Below are 24,334 nucleotides of genomic sequence, written 5' to 3' on the forward strand. Positions count from 1 at the left end.
GGGAAGCCAACCAGTTTCAATCATAACAATGAATAACTTCCGGTTCACCAAGAGTTGAGTTAGAACAACTTCACTAAGAATGACTAGACTCTACGACTCTAGAATCTAGATAATGTCGGCTAGATCTTGATCTCTAGATTACTCTAGATTTAGAGTCTACTTAGGTAGTCTAGTACTAGATCTAGATTATATCTAGATCTATAATTAAATAATATAATACTAAATCTAGATCAGTCATCATTAGTAATTCTTGTATGTAATAATTTAATTAGATCTATGACAGTCACATTGACTTCATTGATTAAGTTCATTTCAATTCATTCTGTCTATCTATTCTAATTATTTACTCTTGTCTCTACTTCTCTAGTCTATATTAATAAAAAAATATAATTTATAATTATAATGTTATATAGTCTAGATCTAGACTAGATCTATATATTACAGTTGAGTTACAGTTCAGGTATTAGTTTACGTGACTAGAAACGCTAAATCAGGTTTCTCTTATTATGTCTTATATTTTTAATTTTAAGAATATGCAGAAAAAATGCAGATTACAAATATGTAATTTGATTTCCTCGGAGATAAATAGTTTTTAAAATATAGAGTAGTTAGTTTATGCTATTCGGACACCTTCTATAGTCTATAGGCCCAAATTTGAAAGTTTGACTTTGACAGCGCATTATTTGACAATGGTTCGACACAGAAAAGAAAATGAAGTATCAAAATCTTCTTTAGTTAAAGGAGAATAAGGATGACTACTTATATTTCTACCCCTAACCTATATTTGTTATTATATTTAAGGTCAAAGAGGCTGTGTGTTTTCATTCAATTTTACCCACATTATTTGATTCCGGACAACATAATTTATTTCGGACAGTCTCTATATTTAGGTATCAATAAACTCAGATTTTAATTCTATATTAACATTAACTAAATTTTAAGATCCCCAGGCATAGCCCCTCACATGAAATCATAAGGATGTTTTCAAACTATGCATAAATACGAACACAAAAATTAAAATATGAACACACTTATTCTACCAAAATTAGGTCACTGGGATAGTGACTTCTGCACCGACTTTTAGACTTATTTTATGTTTGCATGATTAGATGTGTGTTGAATGTTTGTGTTTTTTGTTTATTAATTTAATAAATTTCTAATACAGATGATCTTTTGTAGTATAGTACCGGTTAGGATAGCCATTTTTTTGTTAACTGAATCCTCAATATTCTATATTCTCTCTATATAAATCTAGTAGGTCTAGATCTAAGCATTTAACTTCATTCAATGTACCAAGCTCACTCCAAACATTTGCCCATTTATTCTCTATTAAAAAAACAACATTAAACAAATATAATATAAGATCATTTTAATTGATGTCCAAAACTGGCTGTCTGAAATAAATTTTGGTAAGAAAATCGTAATTTAATCCGGACACCCTATTAATTTTTTTTTTTGTATGGAATCAAACAACTTGGCTTATGAATCAAATAAATCAGCTCCAAAAACAGAATAAATATTGCTGGGCTCATTAGTATAGACTTAGCCAATCAAAAAATATAGTCTTAACCCTAGGAAGAGGTAAAGTCATCCGGGTAACATAGGAAAATACAACATCCTGTCTTACAAATTTGAAATTCGTTTTTCTTACATAAAAAGACAGCTAAATGGAAGGAAATTGGGTCGGAATCTTTGGAAAATAGACAAGCACATTATACAGCACGCTAGTTTTATAATAAATATTAAAATAATTATTTAATGACCACAAAAACAGCGAATGTCCGAATTAAATAAACTACTATATATTTTTAAGTTTTATTTCTTATTACCATTGTCATTGGAAATATGCCATTTTGGTTTTAAGGCTTAATACTAGACTATCTCCCTTAAAATTCATAAGTTGACAGCATAAGAACAAAATCTCTTTTAAAAAAGTTATTGAAAGTTTAATAGAGATAAGGGAGATAAATATGCTTAAGAACAACATGGTGGTCAGTAAAGGTATCTAGGCATCTAAACTATTACCGATTTTTGCTCCAAACATAAAAACAAATGAATTACAAAAAAAAGTGACGTGTTCAATGAAGGAGAATTTGATGGGGTGTCCAAAATATAGGAGCCTCCTCTAGATCTAGATAAAAAGAAAGTCAGAAAGCTGCACCTTTTATTTAGATTTTAGTCTGTGATTAGGTCATGTTTAACTAGTTTTTAAGGCATATTTGTCTACTATATTTTTAACGAATGGCTGGACACACACACATAGGTCTACTAGTACATGATCAATACATTTGTGGTTATAGAAAACTATTTTGTGAATCCCCAATAAAAGACTTAGAAAAGGTTGTATTTCAGCATGTATTGAAAAAAAAGCTATAGATCTAGATCTATATTATTTATATTTCAAATTGGTGTCCTGTTGTAACACCCAGCAACATCTTCTGATATAATAATCATATTATAATAAATACTTCATTATTGTTGAGATATAGCAGCAAATAATAGCCTATATATGATATATTAAGACTATAATGCAAGCATCTAGCATAAATTCTATTCTCTTATAAAATATCTTATTAAAAAACTTTACCTTCAGAGAACAGATGCTACGTACAGTGTTCCATTTTTTAAACTGAGTGCAAAGATAACTTAAGTGCTCAAAAACTTCATTTTCCCTATCTAGCTGCTTAATACAATAGAAACATTCAAATTACACACTTGTGCTAAAAAAACAAATAAACAGTTAGTTTTACTTTAATCATCAATGGTGTCCCACTGATGCACCTGAAATGCAAAAGTGGGAACCCCTTTAACCAGTACTGCTATGGAAATGTATGTATTCCAATTCATTTTCTATTGATAAATTCTTAAATTACAATGGCTGAAGAAGTGAATACACTTGAGATGAAACCAAAAAACTTCCACTTTAATTTTTAGCCTAATGTGACACTTTTTGATACCAATACTGGTGAAACACTTAGATTCTAGATAACAAAATTAACATGCATGACTATGACTTATGACTTATGAAAACGTAATTATATATATAGAATCTTCTTTTTTGAAGTAACGTCTGTACAGAGGTGAGATGAGAGGGGGTAGCAGCTTCCCTGCGGGGGGTGGGGGGCACCCAACACAGTCGACAAAAAAAAAATTATATATGTAGATATTTTAGTTAGGTAATACATTCTAAGGTAATTTGTATAATATTATTATAAATATTTTTTATTTATAAGCCTGTATTTTTATGTTATGTTCATGGAAAATGGGGGAGGGTGGCGCCAATAAAGAAACTTGCCCCGGGGCATGTTTTGCTCTCTATGCCTCTGCGTCTGTAATACTATATAATCCTCAAAAAGTAAATTAAAAGTAAGTCTGCCCTCAAAAAGTAAAACCCATCAACTCCATTTTTACTTAAAACTGGACTAGATATAAAAATCCATCATATCTTGGGAACTATATCTAGATCTACATCCTGCATTTATTCAAAGCTTGCTGCTTCAACATAAGTGATGATATTTTACATTGGTCATATACATTAAGTGACTTTCACTATACTATACCAAACTATTTCCTATTCTTATTTTCTCACAATTTCATTATAGTTTGTGTGTGTTTGAGGGTAAACATAGTTTAAGTTTATCATCCATTTAAAATCATTTTTGTTATTGTTATTTTCAAACTGATTTTGTATATAGTGCAATTTTCATGCTTATAGAATGCTCAGAGCACTTTATATGGTTCAATCTCTTGTGTTGACTTGTGGGTGGGGGTTGGGGGGGGGGGGGGCATTTTTTCCCCACTGCGCCACACATCCAACCATCTATTTAATCACACATATATATTGAGTTTCATTTATTTATTTTTTTACTTAGTTTCTTATTTAGCATGAATCACTCAGAGTTGTATCTCATGGTTTTCACTGAGATGTGAAGTGATTGGATCAAGTTCAAGTCAAAGTAATCATTTCTTATTTAGCTTTGGCATATGGGCCTACTGATCATGATAATTGAATTCTGATATCTCTCCCCCTTCCCCCAATTTTGTTCAACACAAATATGTTTCTTGAATGAACTGTATTTCTCTAAGTTTAGGGAAATTGGTTAATTTAAAAATTAAGACTAATTTTAGTAATTTAATTTTGTACCATATTTATCACACTTATTTGAATCTACAATCCGTTTTAAATCCACTTTAAATAAACATTTATATGACTCGTTAACTTACTATGTAACTATGAGTTGTTGTTTTTTTAAGGTATTTTTTATTTTGAACAAAACCAGAATTGTTTAAATTTTATTTACTAAATTATTTTTTAGTACATCAAGTGATGATTTAATTTCAGTACCTTGGTTCAAATCTTGATGAAGACTGGGATTTTGAATTTAAGGATTTTTAGGGCACCCCTGAGTCCAGCCAACTCTAATGGGCGCCTGATTTTAGTTGGGGAAAGGAAAGACATTTGATTGTTGTGCTGGCCACATGACACCCTGCTCAATCTGTTGGCCAAAGAAACAGATGACCTTAACATCATCTGCCCTATAGATCGCAATGTCAGAAAGGGGAACTTTACTTTTTAATTTTAATTTAGCAATATTTCTATTGAATAATACATTGAAATTTCCATCCACCGCACTAGAAATCCCTTTAAATTTTTGGATTTAGAATCCAATTTATTACAAGTTAAAGGAATTTAGTAAAAACCTCTGCTACTCTGTCATAACATTAGAAAAAATTATCCTTAAAAGACTAATGATTTGTTTCAATTATTTTAGTAGCCCATAGTTTAAAGCCTTTTTTTTTCTTCTAAGCAGGATTTCATAAACTAAAAAAATGAGTATGGACAATGCAAGCCTTGGTTATGCGGATGCTGCTACTGGTGATTCCAAAGAAGCAGTTTGTCAGCTTAGCAGCCTGGATCACACTAAGCAGCTGATAGCTAACATTGAACAGATGCGCCTTGATTCAAACTATTCTGATGTCACAATAATAATTGATGACATTCAATTTCCATGCCATAAAGTGAGTACCAGTCTGATAACTGTATTAGATCCAATTATTTGGTAATGTGTTACACTTTAAAGAAAAAATCTCCTTTTTCTTTTGTAAGTCTAATTGTTTATTTTTAGTCAGGAATTAAGAAAATTGAGGAGCGTTCTGAGTCCAATGATGTTTACTTTCATCATACTTTTTTTTGTGTAAAAACATCTGCTTACTTTTAAGATGTGCACAACAAAAGAATATGGATAGAAGTTAGAACTAATGATATCCTTTTCAATATTATGTAAAATATATTTGTGACACTAATAACGCGTAGAATAAAGATTTGTAAGAAAGGGCAGAACATTATATAATATCACAATCAAAATATAAAAAATCAACTTTAAAAAACAAAGCTTATCTAAGGGAATGAACTACTCATTTACAACTATATCTCTCAATAATTTTTTCCCTTATTCAATATTAAGCAAAATAATGAATTACCAATAATTAATTGACTAATTGGTTATTTTTTAAAATCTATAAGTTTTTTTGTTAGGTGCAATAAATAATTGTTTAAAGTTTCAACTTTATCTGAGAATAGGTGTGGGAGAATAAAGTTGTTTAGTTATCTAAGGGGACAAAACCCTACATATTTAGCTATATGTGTGAATAATGGATTGATTTCCCTTGTTGGTATCAAGAAAGATAATTAATTACAGTACCACTAATTAATTGACTAATTGGTAATTTATTTATTGATTCATGTCTTGCCTATGCCATTGAATAATTGTGCAAAGTTTCAATTTGATCGACATTGGGTGTGGGAGAAATAGTGTGTACAAACTTTTTAACAGACAGACAGAGTTGTTGTAAGCTTTGTAATAACAAAACTACTGCATAGTTCAAGTCATTTTTTCTGTTAAGTAATGCTGGCTGATATTTGATTATGTCTTAAAGCATTTTATTTTTTTTTATGTATAATTTAGGTAATACTTGCTGCTGGGTCCCCATATTTCAAATCAATGTTTGCTTCTGGCATGCTAGAGAGTAAGAAGAAAGATATTGAAATGAAGCAGATCGACCCATTTGTGTTTGGACTTGTTCTGCTCTTCATATACACTGGAAATGTAGAGATATCTGCTAACACAGTCCATGAACTTTTTATTCAAGCACAACTTTTTCAGGTGACCATTTTTTTTTATATAAATCACAAATATGATAAAACCATTTATGCTGTTACAGACTTAGAAAACAGTTGAGAAGATAGTAGGGCTCTCTACTGTCAGTGTAACTAACATTGAATCTTTTTTTGTGTGTGTGAGTTATATTTTTAAAAGAAATATTGAGAAAAAAAAAAGTAGATTTAAAGATAGTGGTCTGTGTGGTGGGAAAGTAATTAATGTAAAGGAATGTTTTCAATTTAAAAAAGATATAGGGGCTAATAACTTTCTGCTGTTTGTGAAACTTTATCAAAACCAAAAACTGTTCTTGAACACACATTATGTGTTTTATTTTCTTGTAAATTTACAAATTAAGTATTGAAATTTAATTTCTCCAACAAATTATACAGGCTGTAATAAAAATACATGTTATGTCTATTTAAAAAGAAACTATATTTTTCATTAAAGGAGTCATTGTTTTCTTTGACATATTTTGACTGGTACATTAGTACATATATATTTGATAAATATTTAAACAATTTTGTCAATACTGCATCCCTTCAGATAAACCAGTTGGTAGAGCTTTGTGTGAAATATCTGGAGCAGTCAATGAACGAGTCCACTTGCTTAGCAGCAATGACTTTAGCTGAAGCTCATGGCCACAAACCCATGTACGATTACTCCTTGACCTTTGCCTGCCTCAAGTTTGACACACTGAGAGATGATGAGGACTTTGTGACGCTTTCTATTAAATGTGTGGTAGACTTATTGAAAGACAGGAGACTGAAGTGCAATAGTGAAGAAGAGGTTTGTAGCACCAATCTGACCATTTCCAATCCACTGTAGATAAATCTTTATTATTTATAAATTATCAATTTTAAAAAGGTTTTATAAATTGAGTTTAGGCCAGGATTTGCATTTTTTTAAGTTTAGGTCAAGGTTTAGAAATTTAATGCTCGCTGCCTGAAACCTAACTATAAGCTTCCAATATTGTTTTTTTAAATAATTTGGTCATTTATTATGCCAAAAATTTAGACCCAAAAAGGAAAGATTTTATTTCTCAGCTGTACTTTGAAACAATAAAAATTATCTTCTATCAGTGTATAAGACTTTTTTTTTTTTTTTTTTTGTACTTTCAAGATGACTTTTTTTTTTTTTTTGAAACTTTATTCAATGAGATTTTTAAAAAAAAAATATATTGTTAGAGAGAGAGAGAGTGAGAGAATACTGAAATTCAGTCAAACTCGTTTATTTAACCATTTTTCAGAATCTAAAGTAAAAATACTTCTACATTTTTCAGGTTTATGAGGCTGCTGTTCGCTGGTTGGATCATGATATTGAGCACAGAAAGTGTTACAGATATAAAATTTTATCTTGTATCAAGTTCCCTCACATCAATCAAAGCTATTTGATGGACGTGGTCATTAAAGCTGGGCATTTATCTGATGATCAACGTGGCAGGGAGTTATTAGACGAAGCAGTTCTTTACCACACAGTGCCTTCACGCAGACACATGTTGCCTTCTTATCAGGTAGGCTAAATATTTTTTCCTATTCCCTTTAACTACAGCATAAAGTATGTAGGTGCATATACATAAAGTGTTTTATGTGCATATATACGAATAACTTGAAGAAGGGAAAAAAATTACTATTGTATTTTATTGTATACTGAAGTGAATGTTTTAAAAGTTCAAACTGTTTAAAACAGTTCTCTGCTATTTCTATATTTTGTTGTTTTTTGTTTTGTTTTACAATATTTGTGTTGTATCTATTGGTAGTATAAACTTATTTTCACTTGTTTTAAGATAGAGAACAAAAATGAAATTATTTTATACAAACTTACAAGACTTTTTGTTCTTCTCTGTTAATCAGTTCACCCCACGCTATACTTTTCCTTACCATGAGTGTGCTGTTCTGCTTGGTGGTCGTCTCCTGGATGGACTCAGCAATGAAGTGGAGTGCTACAGGTCCGATAGCCAAGAATTTTCTCAGCTTAGAACGCTCCCTTTCAAGAAAAGGAATGAGTTTGCTGCATGTGCTGTGGGAGATGAAATCTATGTATCCGGGGGCCTTCGAAGCTGTGAATTTTGGAAGTATGATCCAACATTTGATTCATGGTTGCGAGGTGCTAACATGCTTGTTGCTAGACGCCGCCATGCCATGGCAGCTGTGGATCACACTATTTTTGTACTAGGTGGTTTTGATGAAGAAGTTGTATTAGAGTCCATCGAAAAATGGGACAGAAAGTCTAATAAGTGGGAGGAGGCTGGACGGTTGTCCCAAGCAGTAGAAAACATGGGATTTGTGGCTTTTGGTAAAAACATTTACCTTTTTGGTGGCAAAAACATAGAAGAGTTTGTGACCAACACCGTCCAATGTTTTGACACTACTACTTTGACATGCTCCATCTTACAGAAATCTCTACCTGCCCATGACATGTGTCTAAGTGCTTGTGTTCTTGACGGTTCAATCTATGTTGTGGGTCTGGAAGGTTTCTTCAAGTACACTCCTGCAGAGGATGAGTGGGAGCTTCTCCAAGACATGAATCTGCCCAGGGACTTTGTCAGCCTTGCCGTTCTGGACCAGCAGCTCTATGCTTTTGGGGGGAGGAGACGTGGTGCAAAAGACAATTTGTACTCAGATGCCATAGAGAAATACAACCCAGAACTAAACACATGGGAATCTGCAGGGACATTACCCATACGGATGTACTCTTATGGATGTGTGAGGATATTGCTTAGCCAGCAAAAGTCTGGACAAGAAACTTCAAATATTAAAGTTAAAAAATCTGAGGGCTGAAAATAAGCATTTGATATTTAGTGTATTTAATAATTTATTTTCAATGATATAAAATGTGTTCACATTGGAGTGAATAGCTATCATATCATTTCCTTGGCTGTGGTTTGTAAATATTTTGTAACATTAGAAACAAAAATTTCTACTTAATGATTTTTTGTTGAACATTGAATTTCTATGTACAAATACCTATCAAATAATTAAATGCAAGTTTCGATTATGGCTCACAAAAAAAAACTATTTGAAAATACAGCAAATTATATTTTCAAAGAAGCAACAATAATTTCAATATTTTGTAGAAGTGGAGTATTTTTAATATCTTTAAAAAAAACTTTAATAGTTTACTTTGACATTGTCCAATACTGTAATTAAAAATTATTTTAAGCAACAGTATAAAAACCTAACCTGTACAAAGACAAAACTTGAGATTTCATCAAATTGGAATTAGTTGATATTGTTTTGAGAAAGATTTCAAGTCATATCTCCATGTCATTTTGTGGGCCATCAATTTTTATTTTTATTTACTTTAAGTAGACTAATCTACTTGTTACGAAATTTCGATGTAAGAATCTTTCCCAGGGCCTAAGTTGGATTACTTTGAAAGAAAACTTTTGTTTTCTTATAAATAAAAAAAATCATATTTAAAATTTAAATAAAGAAAAAAAAATATTTAAGTACTTTTATGAAGCATGGTAAATAAAAGTTTTTAATTGTTGATTCTGTAATGTATACATGAAAAAAAACTTTTTTTATTTCTGATAATGACTATTCGAATGATTGATAATAGATGTTGATTGTTTTTTTCTGTACATAAGAAAATGTTTCAATTTAATGATTAACCTTGGTAATAGTGCATATTCACATATTAATCAAGTCATTGTAAGCTTTATAGGACATAACCTATCTATTAACATATTATCCTAGAAACATATTTCAATGTCTTGGAATGTTTCAGACTTGTGTCACTAAAGTGGTGATGACTGAAAACTGAAATGAAATCATGTCTCTTTTTGATTTCTCTGACAACTCAATAATTTGTAAACAGCTTAAGGTTAACTCAAGCCATCGTCCAGCCGTGGCACAGTAACCCCACGTAGCTTAGACCAGCATTGTTATCCTCAAGGTTACCAGGACTAATCCAATGTTCATTTACCAACATCTGCATAAACTTCCACGTGTAAGAAGAAATATTTTCTATAAGAAACTGTATAAAAATCAAGTTCTACTGAAAAAGTTTAAAAAAAATTAAATAAATGTGCAGAAAATGTTTAAAGATTTATGTAATTTTTTTATATACTGCCATTGAAAAATCTGATTTGGACAAATCTGTTTTTGTCATACGGTGCACTAACTTGATATTTTGTAACATTTTGTTTATTTCCAGTCTCCTAGCAAAGATATTTATGTACATGACATTACTTTTATTGAAAAAACATTTGGTTTAATACTCAAATAAAACTCGAATGAAACAATTTTGTGTTTATGTTTTAGATATTGAAAGATAATTAGTTTACTAAGGAAGTCATATATTTTTTAGTAAGTTGTAACAAAGTAGATAACTAATAATAGTAGTAACAGTAGTAATAAAAATAATAAGCTTCCCCTTCAGAGTGAAAGATTAAATGGAAGATGGCTACGAGTCCTATCTTTGCTATGAAAATCTGATTACATCAAGGTTGTGCCATACTGAAATCGTGTGCTTTTGCAATTATCTTTTATCCCCAGTACTTAAATACCAATAACAATGTCTTTGCATGGCAAAGACACTGTTGCCATTCATTTGAAAGAGAGAAAGGCAATTATCAGCAGAGGTTGACCCATGTGGAGTATAGGGGTGTGATGTGGGTTGTCACAACCTATTGAGCAATATATGCATTGCACACAGGTGGCTAAATATTTATTCCGAGGTTACCTTTTTTTTAAAAAAAAAAAAATTCATGAAAAAATTATTTTATTAAGAGTAAAAGGCTCATACCACACAACGTTGCTTTAAGGCATAATTTATTAAATTGATACAGCAGCCTAAATGGAATATTTTCTAAGCAATGGAAAAGGTTAAAATTATTTTATAGACCTTAGATATGATAAAAATTTTGCAAATATTTGAAGCAAGAAAACTGGCTTATGTTAAGAGACACTGATAAAAAATTTTTGCATAAAAAAAAAAAATCTAGATTGAGAAAAAGAAAATGATGATGAAAGTGTTAATGACCCTTATAACTATTTTAAAATCTTGTTCAATGCCATAATTGATACAACAATAAATGTATTAAATGTTAGGTTTGGGATGTTGCAAGAACAAAGATTTGCAGAAACATTGTTTCAATGTACAGTCTAAACTAATTGATTCTACATAAAACCAATAAAAAATAAATAGAAAGGAACTTTATTTAAAGAATTAAGAGCAATAGAAATTAATTTGAAACATAAAATATTTTTAGAAAAAATTTATCCTTATCTTGTTCAAATTTAATAATTGTACATCAAATTTGTAAAACTACCTGTGTCAGTGGCAACCGACAAACTGTTATTTTTAAAATAAAAAAGATTTTTTAAAATACCTAAAATCAGTGATGTCGAAAGACTATCAGGTTGGCCATGAAATAAATCAATCATCTGATAAGTGTATCACGATTTAGAATTTCTATTTTAAAAATGTGCAATAAATGAGAGCAAAGAAAATGTTTTAAATTCTTGATTGTCAATTAAAAGTATTGGAAATAAGTTAAGTGTTTTTATTTGATAAAAAATGTTTTTGTTTGAAATATTTATGGTGAAGACTTTTATTTTTGACTAAGTGATTAGCAATATGTGTTCAACTGTTTAAGCATGCACCCTTACAAACTGATTCTATATTTAAATAATAAGAAACTGAAAAATGTTTGGTAAGAATTTTTTTTCTAGAAAAAAAAAAGGGGGCAGCATTTTTTACTTTTGTATGCAGTGTGATCAATGCTCTGAGGTAATGGGACAACTCATTAATCATCATCAAACTCCATTTGTGTAGGGATTGAGTGGTTCAAATCCCTTCACAGAAACCCCAATGTTATACTTAGTGCATATATGTCATCATACAGGTCAAGAGTTTGTGGTTTCCCAGACCTGTCAAGATGGAGATCAAGTCTGGGGCAGTCAAAAAGAATATGAGACATGGCTTCTTCATTCTCCCAGCAAGGGCACATCAAGTTGAAGTTTGGCCTGAACCTTGGGAAATATGAGCCAACAGGAAAGTGAACTGTCCTACACTGTGCTATAATGGCTTGCTAAGGCCTGGACAGCGTCCACCACAGGGAAGCGGGGTCAGAGTGCCTCATGTGCTCCCAGACTCAGTGGGCTTTTTGGGACTTGTTCCAGCACTCAAACAACTTTTCCATTTCTATTTTCAGATTGTTACTCACAGCCAGCTCGGTAGTTGGTGTTAGCCTTCCCTGGAGGGCCAAGGATTCTGCAATGGTATTGCATGTCACACCTATTTTCTCAGTATTATTACATGGATACCACAGCATTGGTTTACAATGTGTGAAGCCAATGGGTTTACAATGTGTGAAGCCAATGATGACAGTGTCGATATTGTGGTGCCATGTCCAGGGCTTTGCAAAGCCAGTAGCATAGGTTTCGACAAACTGTTGCCCTCACATGTCGAGTCCATGACTTTTAAGGCTTCACAGATCGCCATGGCTTCTGCATTGAAATTTCAAACACTACTACATTATCCAAAGATTTTAACTGAGAGCCAAGAAACTCAATGTAGGCACTTCATTAATGACTTTTTCCACAATACCCACCATTTACACAATTCTTGTGCTCCTAGAGAGCAAGAAATATTCTGAATTTATTGCAGCTTTGCATTTTTTTTTGTTAGGCAAACCAATAGAGTCTTGTAGAAAGACCCAGCTTCAGAGTGTGAAAACAAGTTTGTGTCAGTAGATAAAAGATTTTGATAATTAAAAAAAAACTCAACAAAAAGAAATACAAAAAGAACAAACTCAATCAATAAAATAAAATCTTTTTATATTTTGTAGTAGGCATCATACTTTTAGACTTTAAGATTCTGACTGCTTCCCTCAAATGCCGAGGTTGTAATGGACCAGATTCTCCCCATTTTTCCATTATGTCAAGAGCTTAGGAAAAAAAAAATTGTTTTCATGAAAACAAAAATTATTATAACAGTAATTATTTAGAAAATCTAACTATATATATGTTCATATATATATTTATTATACTTCTAGAGTATAACAAAAGATAAAGGCTAGCTTTTTTAAAGAGTTGAACTTGAATCTCTGAAAGGTAGTCAAGCAGTTTATGCCATATAATTTTTGAAGTCAAGGACTTTTCTGTTTATATTGCTACCGTTTCTATTTGTTTTCGGTACTTCCATGTAAAGACTGTTTGCCTTACTGTGTTTTCATAATTAGTAAGATTCGTCATAATTATTCAAAGTTGCACAGTTACCTGTTTCAATAAGTTCACCAACAAAGACTTTTGAGATGCCAGACATGGCTATTACAACATTTTGTGAAACACTGGTGCCAATAATGTTCTGCATCAACTGGTGAAACAAACATTGGACATTACACAAACACATGTACATTTTTCAATTCAATATTAGCCAAGTTAAATCAAATAATTTAGCACTTATTTTAAAATTACTTGCCCTAATTTTTGCATCATGGCGATACGGAAGGCTTCAAATACACAACAAATAGTGGAAAATAAAAATTATGATAACTTATATCACTGTGAGTCAACCATGCCATGTCAATATTCAGGAACAATCCAAATGAAGAGTTACTCAACCAAAAGGCTTCAGGAAGCACAGGTTAAGGTATTGACAGAGAACAGACCTTGACAAACTAGACAATATGAACTTCTTCTCCAACAAGGAACAAATTACAATATTCCAATGCATGACAGGACACACTAATTAAACTTCTCATTTAAATAAGAATAAACCCAACTGCCTGCGATGTTCCCACTCTTATGAAACTCTTGAACATATCCTTTTAGAATGCCCCAACTTAGTCAATCTCAGTCTATTACCCCAACAACCCGGAATAACCAAAACTTGTATGGCATTGGGGAATCTATTTGAAATATAATAATCTTTCTAGTCTTCCGTACTTATGGATATTATTAGAGGATTTATCATTAATATCAGTTGGCCTTTTTATCTCCGCTTTTCAAGAATAAAATGAGCATCAACTAGAGAATGAATCTATTGTATAGCTTTTAGTTTTTAATATAGTAAAAAAAAAATTTACACAAAGTTTTTCTCATGGAACTTCTTAAATGATATCAATGCTTTAAACATCATCTCATATCAAGCCACAATTACCATTGAATGGAAAACACTAAAATTAATACAGAAAAATTTTGGAACAAAATGTTCAAAAACTAAGTGACTTTCAATTATATAACCATAGATAAGAGATATGTTCTGTACATCATATCAAACAATTTTATTGTTTAAAATGTGCATCCACTTACTTTTCTGATGGCTGATTTTGGAAATGTTGCTCTTCTGTACATTTCATATCTATTTAGCTGCTCTTCAGAAAAATTGGAAACAAGGACCCTGAAATATAGTGATTTGGACCTCTCAGTAATCACTTTTAACACTAGTAGCTTGTTTTTAAAAAGTAAAATTGTTAATTTAGGCTTGAAATCAAATATAGAGACATTAATGAAGAGGCCTGCAAATATACAGGAGTAATAATGAAAATGGGTAAATAGTTTCTATAAGGATACATATATTTTGTAGTCTAATAAAAGTGTAGTAGATACAGAAAAGTAGACTAGATAAATATGTACAGTACCACAATAAAGACATAGAAGCAAAACATAAAACAAAAATTGTTCTGTTATTACATAATGTTGTAAATTCAATGTTTCTACATCAAGACAAAGATTTGTATATTCTTATAATCTTATGACTCCAGGTTCAGACAAACATTTTAGTTATGTTTCTAAAAAGTAACTAACTATGTTCCTCCCTTTAAGCTTTTAAAGTTTCGTTTATGTTTTATCAATTCACAATTCAACACACACATAGACAAATACTTGTTACATGTAAGGCTTGTCATTTTTTTTTTTACTTTTCTTAGTGACAAGCTTATAAGGGCAATTACTCTTAATCAAAGCCAAATTTAAAAAGCATAGCTTTATAAATGTCAGTCTAAAATAAAAACAATATTTTAAAAGCATTTCCAAAACAATAACAAACATTTTAGCATTTGAACAACTATAACCTGTGTTATTTGATAACGATAAGTCAATAAAACATAAAACAGAATAAAATACAGTTAGCACTGTGCAAACACTAAACAAATTGGTATTTGTATGTGTGTGTGCATTCTATGTTAAAGCTTAAGCATACATCACTCTTAAAACCTTAAGGTAATTATTTATTGTTACTTCAATGCGTGTTGGTTACAAAACAAGATAAGTGTTGTACAAAAACAATGAATGACATATGTTTAAAAATACCTTTCTTTAACAGAGGCAAAACTTGAAACAAAAAAATCAAACAGCTCAGTAAATATTTGTGTAAGTCAAGTATATGTGTGTGTATTTTGGGAGAAAGTACGAATAGAAAGGGAGAAAAGAGGAAAAGTTTATTGGAATAGAACCACCCTAACCTTCAGTGCTGTCAAGAGGTATCAAACACAGTCTATATTAAGTTTTCTTAGATCCATTAAATAGATATTATAAAGTGAAAAAAGTACAGATCAAGGTATAAAACAGACAGTTTAAATAGAGTATTCAAGTCAAACAGACTGCTGATAATTGTTCTATGATATCAGACAGTCACATTTTGTGAATGTGTTCCACTGATTTCACAGTGAGGTAAGACAAATATGAAAGCAACAACAGAGAAAAAAAAAATATTTAGTAAAAAGAAGTGAAGTCAATTGCATAGAACAATAAAAGTAATCATGAAAAAATACTCTGTGACTGGCACAACACAAGATGCCTTTCATTCACCTTTTTTTTTTTTTTTTGGTATTTTTTTCTCTTGTGAATTTCAATGCACTCTCATTATCAAAGTCCAGAAGATAGTCTCCCCTTTACCAATAAATATTTAGCCTTAATGTGTACCCCTTTAAGTAAGCAAAAAACTTAAGAAAAAAAAAGAGACACCTCATACTAGCTCCAACTTACTGCATTTTCATCCTTTCTTCCTCTTGTTTTTGATGCTTTTTAGCAGCTTGTTTCAAGTCTTCTTCAGTCAATTCTAATTTTCTTTTTCTTTCTGATGAGGGTCCAGCGGTGGAAGTGGAAGCAACACTTTCTGCTGGCAAAGATTTGTCCTGACTCGCATTTTTGTCTGGGGTTTTCTCTCTGTCAGAAGATCTTTCTCTTTCCGAGGAAGATCTTTTTTCTGGAGTACTACAGCGACTTGATTTTGGCGAGGAGGCTTAAAATTTCAATAGTCAAGCAATTATTTAAATGATGTCATGTTCCAAAGAATATATCAGAAACCAAAATAGCTCACTTCATTTTAAAATTAGAAAATTTAAAAAAAAGGTTGTATAAATATAGGTTAATTAAGGTTTAACCATATATACAATGTTTTTAAAACTTAAATTAACTTGAAATAAGGTGTCTTGGTTTTAGTCATACAAACAATATCAACCTGGCTTTTCAGATGCTGACAATTTGGTGGATGTGTCTTGATGAAAGGTACCAACCAGAGGACTAGCATTAGCACTGGGAGATGGGCTGGCACTAGGAGTACTTGGTACAGACAGATCTGTCTCGATGTTTAACTCTCTGAAATAACAAACAAAAAAAAAACAATCAGTGCTATTTATAAAACATAAATACATTGCAAACAAATAACAGACCTGCCTACCAAAAAAAATCCAAATGCGTAACACTGATGGTCAAAATGCGTATTTTGGAACCAGAATGCGTAACACTTACGAGATCCACTACTTTGTCATATATATATATATATATAATATTAGATCTAGATGTCATGTTTAAATCTACAATCTAAATCTAGATCAATACGACAATAGAGATGATATCTAGACTAGATCTAGGTCTATATAATGAATATAATCTACTCTAGATCTGGGCTCGAGAGTGTTACCGATGCCGTGGATCCGCTACAAACGTAGGTCTACTCCAAACTTTCGTAGGCCTACCTTCATCCTTGATCTATACTAAGACTAAGAATCTAGTCTAGATCTTGACTAGATGGTAGTAGATGTTATCGATCTAAATCTAGTCAATCTAAATCATACTACAACTAAATTGGATCTAGATTGTTGAGTAATGTAGAGAATCATGACTAACGTAATGACTAGCTAGATCTATTCCTGTATAACAAGTTTTCTAGATCTAGAATCCAGATCTAGACTAGATATCTACAATGTCACTCAATGTGTTTTGAATTGATAGCACTTCGATATTTTTTTCTATACAAATGAATACGGGAATCAGGGATTCAACATAATTAATTTCTACTAATAAACTTAAAAAAAAAAAGTCACGTTGTTGTATCAGCTAACTGACGGTACCAACCCGCCACTCCCTCACTCTCGCGTTCTTCATTTCTAGACTAAATCTAATTGCTTTTAAGAACCAATCAACGTATAGATCTGGACACAATGTGTTCCCTCACCTTTTCTGTCCCCCCCCCCCCCCCCCCCCAGGCCAACAAAACGGCTAAGCGTGACCTCCGTGATCGCTCGTAAGCTAGTCAAGAGAGAGGGGGAAAAAAGGATACGAAAAGCGTAACGCGAAGGGTTCAATGCGTATTTGCGTACTGACTGTCATTTTTGGGAGATTTTGTGTAACGAATACGCATTTTGCGTAACGGTAGGCAGGTCTGAAATAATTATAAATTAGATACTTACTAATGAAAACATGATAAAACATGTTATAGAAAACAAGAACTAAATATTTATAGATTAAAAAACGCAATTAAAAAATTCTATCCATACAAAATTATATAATACTATTCTCTCTTGTATTCATATCCATGCAATTAGAAATGAAAATGTGATTAACTTGAACTTCACTCATGATATTGTACTACTCGGGTCAATTAATAAATGCATAAAAAAAAGATGGAGAGACTAGATAGAGAGGCACACGAAATAAATTTGGATAAGGCTAAAATTGTGAGAGTGGGATATAAGGTAAAGAGTGCCCTCGTTAGACTGGAGAGTCAGAGCTTGAAGAGTTGGACAAGTTTACATACCTAAGGCAGCATCATAACAAACGATGGGGATGCCTACCTTGATGTAGCGTGCCCATTAGGAAATGGCAGGGAGCATTTTCTAAAGGCTGCTGCCTATTTGGACAAGCCAAGCTATTGGACTTGAGACAAAACTACCCCTTCTTAACACAATCGTCATCCCAACAGCAACATATGCATGCGAAACATGGAAGTCACCTGCCGAAATTGAGAAAAGACTAAATGTGGCTCAATAAAAATGACAAAGACAGATTTTAGAAGTGAACTATACAGATCGGGTCTCAAACAAGGAACTGGGAGTCTACCACTTAGTGAGGTTGTGACAGTGTGTCGCATGAGGTTTGTGGGGCATGCTCTCAGACAAAATGAATTATGCAAACCAAGAGTTGTGATGATATGGAGGCCGATACGAGGAAAGCGCAAACAAGAGATAATTAAACACTTACCCTGGATAAGAAGGTTCATTGCTTAATGATCTGCTTGTACTTATTCCACTTTCTGTCATAGGTGCCAAGAAATCGGCAAGTGGAGACTCTTCCCTATTTAAATCCATTCTCCAATTAGTCTAGAGAGTAATATTAAAAATTCAATTTAAACATACTCATGCATGCACACACACATATATTTAATATATAAAGCAGAAAGTAAGGAGTATGTATAAATGTCCTGAATAAAAATCAAAACTGTTTGACCAATCTTGATATAACTTGGAATTTAAGTTCCTTAGATCATGGCGGAGACCATAGACGTAGTGTATGTTTAATGTCCCTCCTAAAACCAGAGGGCCCTAAAAATAGAGAAGGTACCTAATTGTATCTCTCTAGTAAATAACGAAACTTTTTTAACAAATTGTCAAACTAAAAATATGTGAAGGGAACATTCTTCAAGTTTGACATAGATCTAAATTCAATCCAGTAGATCAGCAATACCCAAACTAAGGCCTGCAAGCCATGGTATATCTATAAACACATGTATTTTAATCCAAATGAAACCTCAATGCTTTAATTAACTTGTCACAGAAACTTTTTAATAGCCTCTCACTCTCACAAAACAGTCTAAATTTTATAAGGTTCCACTTGGAAGATGAAACCTTTCTTTAAAATTTTTATTTTTAAAATACTGTTATCAATTTTATTTTACTTCTTTAGTTTATATTTTAATGGAATTATAACTTTGGAAAAATAAATGGTCTGGCTTTACCTCTCCAACAGTCTGTAAACGAGAGGCTAAGGCTCAGAGTAGAGATAACAAAGCAGGCTTCAAAAGAGCCGCAGACCATAGGGCAGGCGGAGGAGATTTTCGTTTTAAAAAATATTATAGAACTAAGTCTCAAATACCAACAACAACAGCTAATGATCAGTTTCTACATATTTCTAGATCTATTGATATCTACTCTAGATTCTAATATTTAGACACTCTAGATCTATCTAGATTTTTCTTCTTGTATTGATTATCAGCTGAAGAGTTTCTTTTGTTTCAAAAACCAGTTTAGGTCCACTTAGGTAAACTCACAGACCTATATTAAATGTAGTATAATATATAGGTATGTGATTAGCAGGCCTATATAAATGGCCTCCTTCTGTCGCGAAGCGACTATATCAGGGGTGGGCAAATTACGGCCCGCGGGCCACATGCGGCCCGCCGAAGTGTTTTATGCGGCCCGCCGACACCTATAGAAATCAGGTGTGCCCACAGTATATACATATAAAAATGCAAATATAAAAAATAATATCAATGTAAATTATTGAAATTGTCTCATTATAAAAAGTTATAAGTAAACGAAGATTATGCTTATGGTTATACATCAAAACACTCAATTCAAGACATAATGTCTGAGTGTTGGGTAGGCTTGGATTAAGATGGCAAGTGTAACAACTGATGGAGCTCGATCTTTGACTGAGACAAATATTTTTAATAAAAATTATCCCAACCATAAACTCTAAACAGGAAAGTTCGCACAAAGCTGAATAAAATTTCTACATTATACTGATTAGTAACATAAAGACATCAAACTTATATGGGTGTTAACCATGCGTAGTTTCGAATTATAAACAAAATAATCCAATTTATCGCTAGCTTTGCTTGGGAAAGGCAAATGAGATATAGAATCTCAAGGAAGAAATTGTTATGTTACTTGAAGGACATTGACTGTGTGTGTGACCTTGTTACCAATATTTCTAATGAAGAGTGGAAGACAGATTTCATGTTTTTTTATAATTGCTATTGCAATGGGTTGTTTACATATGAAATACAAATGCATGTTAAATATTTTCAAACAAGGTTTTCCCATTTCTACAGGCAAGCAAAAGAAAATAGTTTTTGTCATTTTCCTTTGCTGAAAGGTGAAACTATTTTTAGTGAAATAATTAAAAGTACAACACTTATTTAGATTCCTTAATTGTGCAATTTATAACAGCAAATTCTAAGACGTCAAGAACCAGTTTTCAATACCATCAGCTCACCATTTAGCGCAGAAGCTGATTCATCTCCAGAGGACATGCTGCTCCAAGCAAAGAGAAGCCCCAGTCAGTACTTCCACGGGAGTCTTATGGGTGTCAGAAGCTGTATTTTCAAAATTAAAAAACCTTTGCTGCTGTTCACACTATTTGAGTACACATACATCTGTTCTTCTTCTTCTCTGTTCTCATTTTACATGTCGGAGGGTTCAGATCAGTAATTCTATATCTGAGATGATCCGCGCAGTGGTTTCCAGATCAGGCAGTTCTCTGAATAGTCTTTGGAGAGTCTTGCTCGGGTCTCTTGATTTAGTATGCACCATTGAAGGACATGGTCAGCATTCTCTAGTGATGCTCCACAAGGGCAGGTTTCGCTCGTCAAGACATTTAACTTCCGGAACATATATTATTGTCTCATTCAGTGAGCTAAACATTTTTTTGTGGAAACTAAACAAGTATAATCTCTGGTCAATGTTGACTGACTGTAATTTGACAGCAGTCACAATGGTAACAACTAGTAAGATAGTTTCACAGTTCCGGAACATTATGCACGAGTGTAAAAAGTAAAATAATGCACATTAAATTAAGTACAACTGTATATTTGTGGGGTTATTGTGATATAAAAAGACAATAGCAAATTTAAAAAATCGTAAAATTGGTTTCCAAAATTGCTAACTCTTTATTGTAATTTTTCAAAGTGAAGTGTTTCGGAAAAAAAAAGAAAGAAACGTGACTATATTACAGTGTAAATATGAGTTGAAAGACATTCTACACACTTAGCTAGCGTATCTTTCTAAGATAGATATATATATATATAATATAATATATATATATATATATATATATATATATGCGGCCCGCCATTCCCAAACTTTTTTTAATGCGGCCCGCGATACAAAAAGGTTGCCCACCCCTGGACTATATGGATCTTCTCATGGAAACGAGATGAATGCCTGAGCATTAGCTGTGGTCGGAACGACGTCGCACACACATCAGTTCCCCCCCCCCTCCACGCAGCTGATGTATCCAAAGGAACGGCAATGCCGATACAGTTTGGGTTCAGCGGCGTCGCATGTGTTGCAAGCTGCCTTATGGTCGCCAGCTCCTGAATTTTCCTATATACAAATTGTCATTTAACAAGATCCCTGTCTTATTATAGGCCTACAGAGTCTTTAACCAAATGAAATAAAGACTTATTTTTAATGCTCTCAAAACATCGAGTCCATTTGTATACTAGATTTATAACTATTATAGGTAGGCCTATCGAAACATCTAGTCTAAATCTAGCATGCAAACATAGGCTACGCTTCTCAAACCGTGAGTTGCACCCCTTTATATTTTATTATTATATATAGGGCTTGCGCGAAAACGTATCATTTATCAAAGGATAAAAAAAATATTTTTACAGGTTATAAATCTGAATATGTAGATCTACATAACTCATATGTCACTTGAATATCATAATATTTGCCAGTAGCTTACAGCTACTATTAGGGCCACGTATATGACTGCGTTTTAATCGCCCCGCACTCTCCGAAAGGGGAAAAGGCGCAATTACTTTTTGTGTGGTCTGTCTGCGTGTTCATCCGTCACGTTTAGATTTGATCCAATTTCATGATACTATGCACAATTGCTGTATTTTTTTAAAAAAGAATTTAATAGGCCTAATAATAGACAAATAACACACTAAAACCAATAGCGGCCTTATCCATTAGTTGGATGAAAAAAATATGACAATGAAAATGCCACCAAATTGAAAGCTCTATGGAAACTATTTTGAAGTAACTTTTTCTTTGATCAGGTCCTTTATTTCTCTCCCTTGCCACGTAGTGACACTGGAGTGCTACCTGACGTTTGGCAAAAGGAGGTCATCCTTTTTGAGATCGTGTCCTCCGTTTTGTTTTAGCCTAAAATGTTAAAAAGTCCGGCTTTTACTATATTGTTTACTGCAGTTATAAAGCGATCGAATTCAATCCTTTAACTGTTGAATTCTTTTAATCTAAATATAATCTCTTAAAGGATTTATTGCCAAGTAGGCCTATACAGAAATGCAGTAGCCTATCTAAAAAGATGGGTTCAATTGTTTGACCAGTACTGCAATTTGAAATCACTAGCTAGACATTCCTAAACGTGTTTTAAGACTTGATATTAGAAAGTGGATCACAATATAATTAGGCCTCACGATAATGACCTGCTGACCACTGTAAATAATAATAATAATAATAAAACTCTATGGCTATATCACAAGGTTCTTGTGCTTGCAAATACATTACATTGGAGTAGTACCTGGAGAAGAAGAAGATGGAGAAAAAGAACGCGATGGGAAGACAACAAAAGCGAAGACAGAGAGGAATAGAGAAAGATTATGTATGGTGCCCCAACTGTCCAATAGGCTAAGTGATAGGTGAAGGTGAAAGCTATTCACGTGCAATCTGTTACTCATTAAGATGAGTCATTATTTCTTTGAAAATTTGTTTTCGATGATTTTGCGCATAGTGTAACAAAAAAGAGAAAAAGACCCTCCATAGACTAAGAGTTATTATTCTGACAAAGTACTATCTAAAGAAAATATCGCTACGCTTGAGACTTGCTACTGTAGATTTACAAGCTATTATTACAGATCCAATACTCACTCCATCTGTCTGTCTGGGTGGGATCGTGTATATGTTATTGCTCCCACTCCCCACTATCGGAGTTGAAACTTAGCACAATTATTCATTATCGATGACAACACATGAATCCATTAAAAAAAAAAACAATTAGTTAATCAATTAGTAGTAATTCATTAATTTTGTTTTATATAAAAATTGACTAAGCTAAGGGAAAATAATCTTTGTGTACAGAAATAGGTCTTTTAGTATGTGATGAGAATGTATGACGATTACAATAGAGTAGATAACTAGACTATCATCACTTCCAACAGAGTAGATAACTAGACTATCATCACTTCCAACAGAGTAGATAACTAGACTATCATCACTTCCAACAGAGTAGATAGCTAGACTATCATCACTTCCAACAGAGTAGATAACTAGACTATCATCACTTCCAACAGAGTAGATAACTAGATTATCATCACTTCCAACAGAGTAGATAACTAGACTATCATCACTTCCAACAGAATAGATAACTAGACTGACATCACTCTTTGTATTCATTTTCCCTTTGTGTGCTGGACCTTTGAAGGCACGCACTGCACGTGACCAATACAATTTGTTTTCTTAAGTTGTATTCCAGATCTGGTTTCATCCAGTGTGAAGCTCGTCAATCCTTGAAGTAATCTTCCCAATGTTTTTGTTATTTTCCTCTCATTTTTCCTGCTCACAGAAAAGGATTTGAAGCGCTAAGATGTTTCTTTGGTGATGTACATCTTAGTTCATTTATATATATATATATTTAATGTGGTCAGGCGGACGTCGTGCGAGTCATGATTCAAACTCATACTTCCTCGTGTAGATTTTAAAGATGGTACCTAGTACTTAAAAAAAAAAAGAAAAGTGTTATTTGTTTTAAGGTAGATGAAAAGAAATGTTTTTGTGTTTATATATGTATGAAGAGTATGTGTGCATAGTTATGCATTTATTAATGTTCTGTGGTGATTCTAACAAAACTTTAGGACCTCTAGGTGTCAACTGGTGAAGATTAGTTGTCCCGGGACTTCATTGGGGAAAAAAATTATCGCCAGACCAGACAAACTAAAAAAGAATAATCAATTTTAGATTATATATAGTT

At 32.5% G+C, this 24,334-nt stretch overlaps 2 protein-coding genes across 9 annotated transcripts; one reads left to right on the top strand and one right to left on the bottom strand.

Annotated features, from left to right (window-relative positions):
* The first annotated feature begins 28 nt into the window (after positions 1–28).
* Positions 29–10,407, top strand: LOC106052726 (kelch-like protein 24). 6 transcript variants are annotated; one of them, XM_013208165.2, is made up of 7 exons: positions 29–164; positions 3,873–3,956; positions 4,809–5,019; positions 5,967–6,164; positions 6,705–6,947; positions 7,441–7,671; positions 8,012–10,407. In XM_013208165.2, the coding sequence occupies exons 3-7, from the start codon at positions 4,831–4,833 to the stop codon at positions 8,936–8,938; spliced, it is 1,788 nt and encodes a 595-aa protein (XP_013063619.1). In that variant the 5' UTR covers positions 29–164; positions 3,873–3,956; positions 4,809–4,830; the 3' UTR covers positions 8,939–10,407. The 6 variants fall into 6 exon arrangements, with proteins under 6 accessions (XP_013063619.1, XP_013063611.1, XP_013063626.1 ...); XM_013208157.2 differs by having other exon boundaries at positions 30–164; positions 4,812–5,019; XM_056025472.1 differs by having other exon boundaries at positions 73–252.
* Positions 10,408–10,919: 512 nt separating this feature from the next.
* On the bottom strand, positions 10,920–19,627 carry LOC106052753 (transcription initiation factor TFIID subunit 11-like). Of its 3 annotated transcripts, none has more exons than XM_056025473.1 (8): positions 19,347–19,627; positions 18,593–18,711; positions 16,572–16,708; positions 16,097–16,352; positions 15,422–15,442; positions 14,423–14,510; positions 13,388–13,484; positions 10,920–13,056 (listed from the first exon to the last, which is right to left on the bottom strand). In XM_056025473.1, exons 2-8 carry the CDS (start codon positions 18,697–18,699, stop codon positions 12,926–12,928), a joined length of 837 nt encoding a protein of 278 aa, XP_055881448.1. In that variant the 5' UTR covers positions 18,700–18,711; positions 19,347–19,627; the 3' UTR covers positions 10,920–12,925. The 3 variants fall into 3 exon arrangements, with proteins under 3 accessions (XP_055881448.1, XP_055881449.1, XP_013063654.1); XM_056025474.1 differs by having other exon boundaries at positions 19,484–19,626; XM_013208200.2 differs by lacking the exon at positions 15,422–15,442 and having other exon boundaries at positions 19,347–19,624.
* Positions 19,628–24,334: the final 4,707 nt, after the last annotated feature.

Source organism: Biomphalaria glabrata, chromosome 4 (genome assembly GCF_947242115.1).
Source record: "Biomphalaria glabrata chromosome 4, xgBioGlab47.1, whole genome shotgun sequence".
In the NCBI taxonomy this organism is placed as follows: Eukaryota; Metazoa; Mollusca; class Gastropoda; family Planorbidae; genus Biomphalaria; species Biomphalaria glabrata.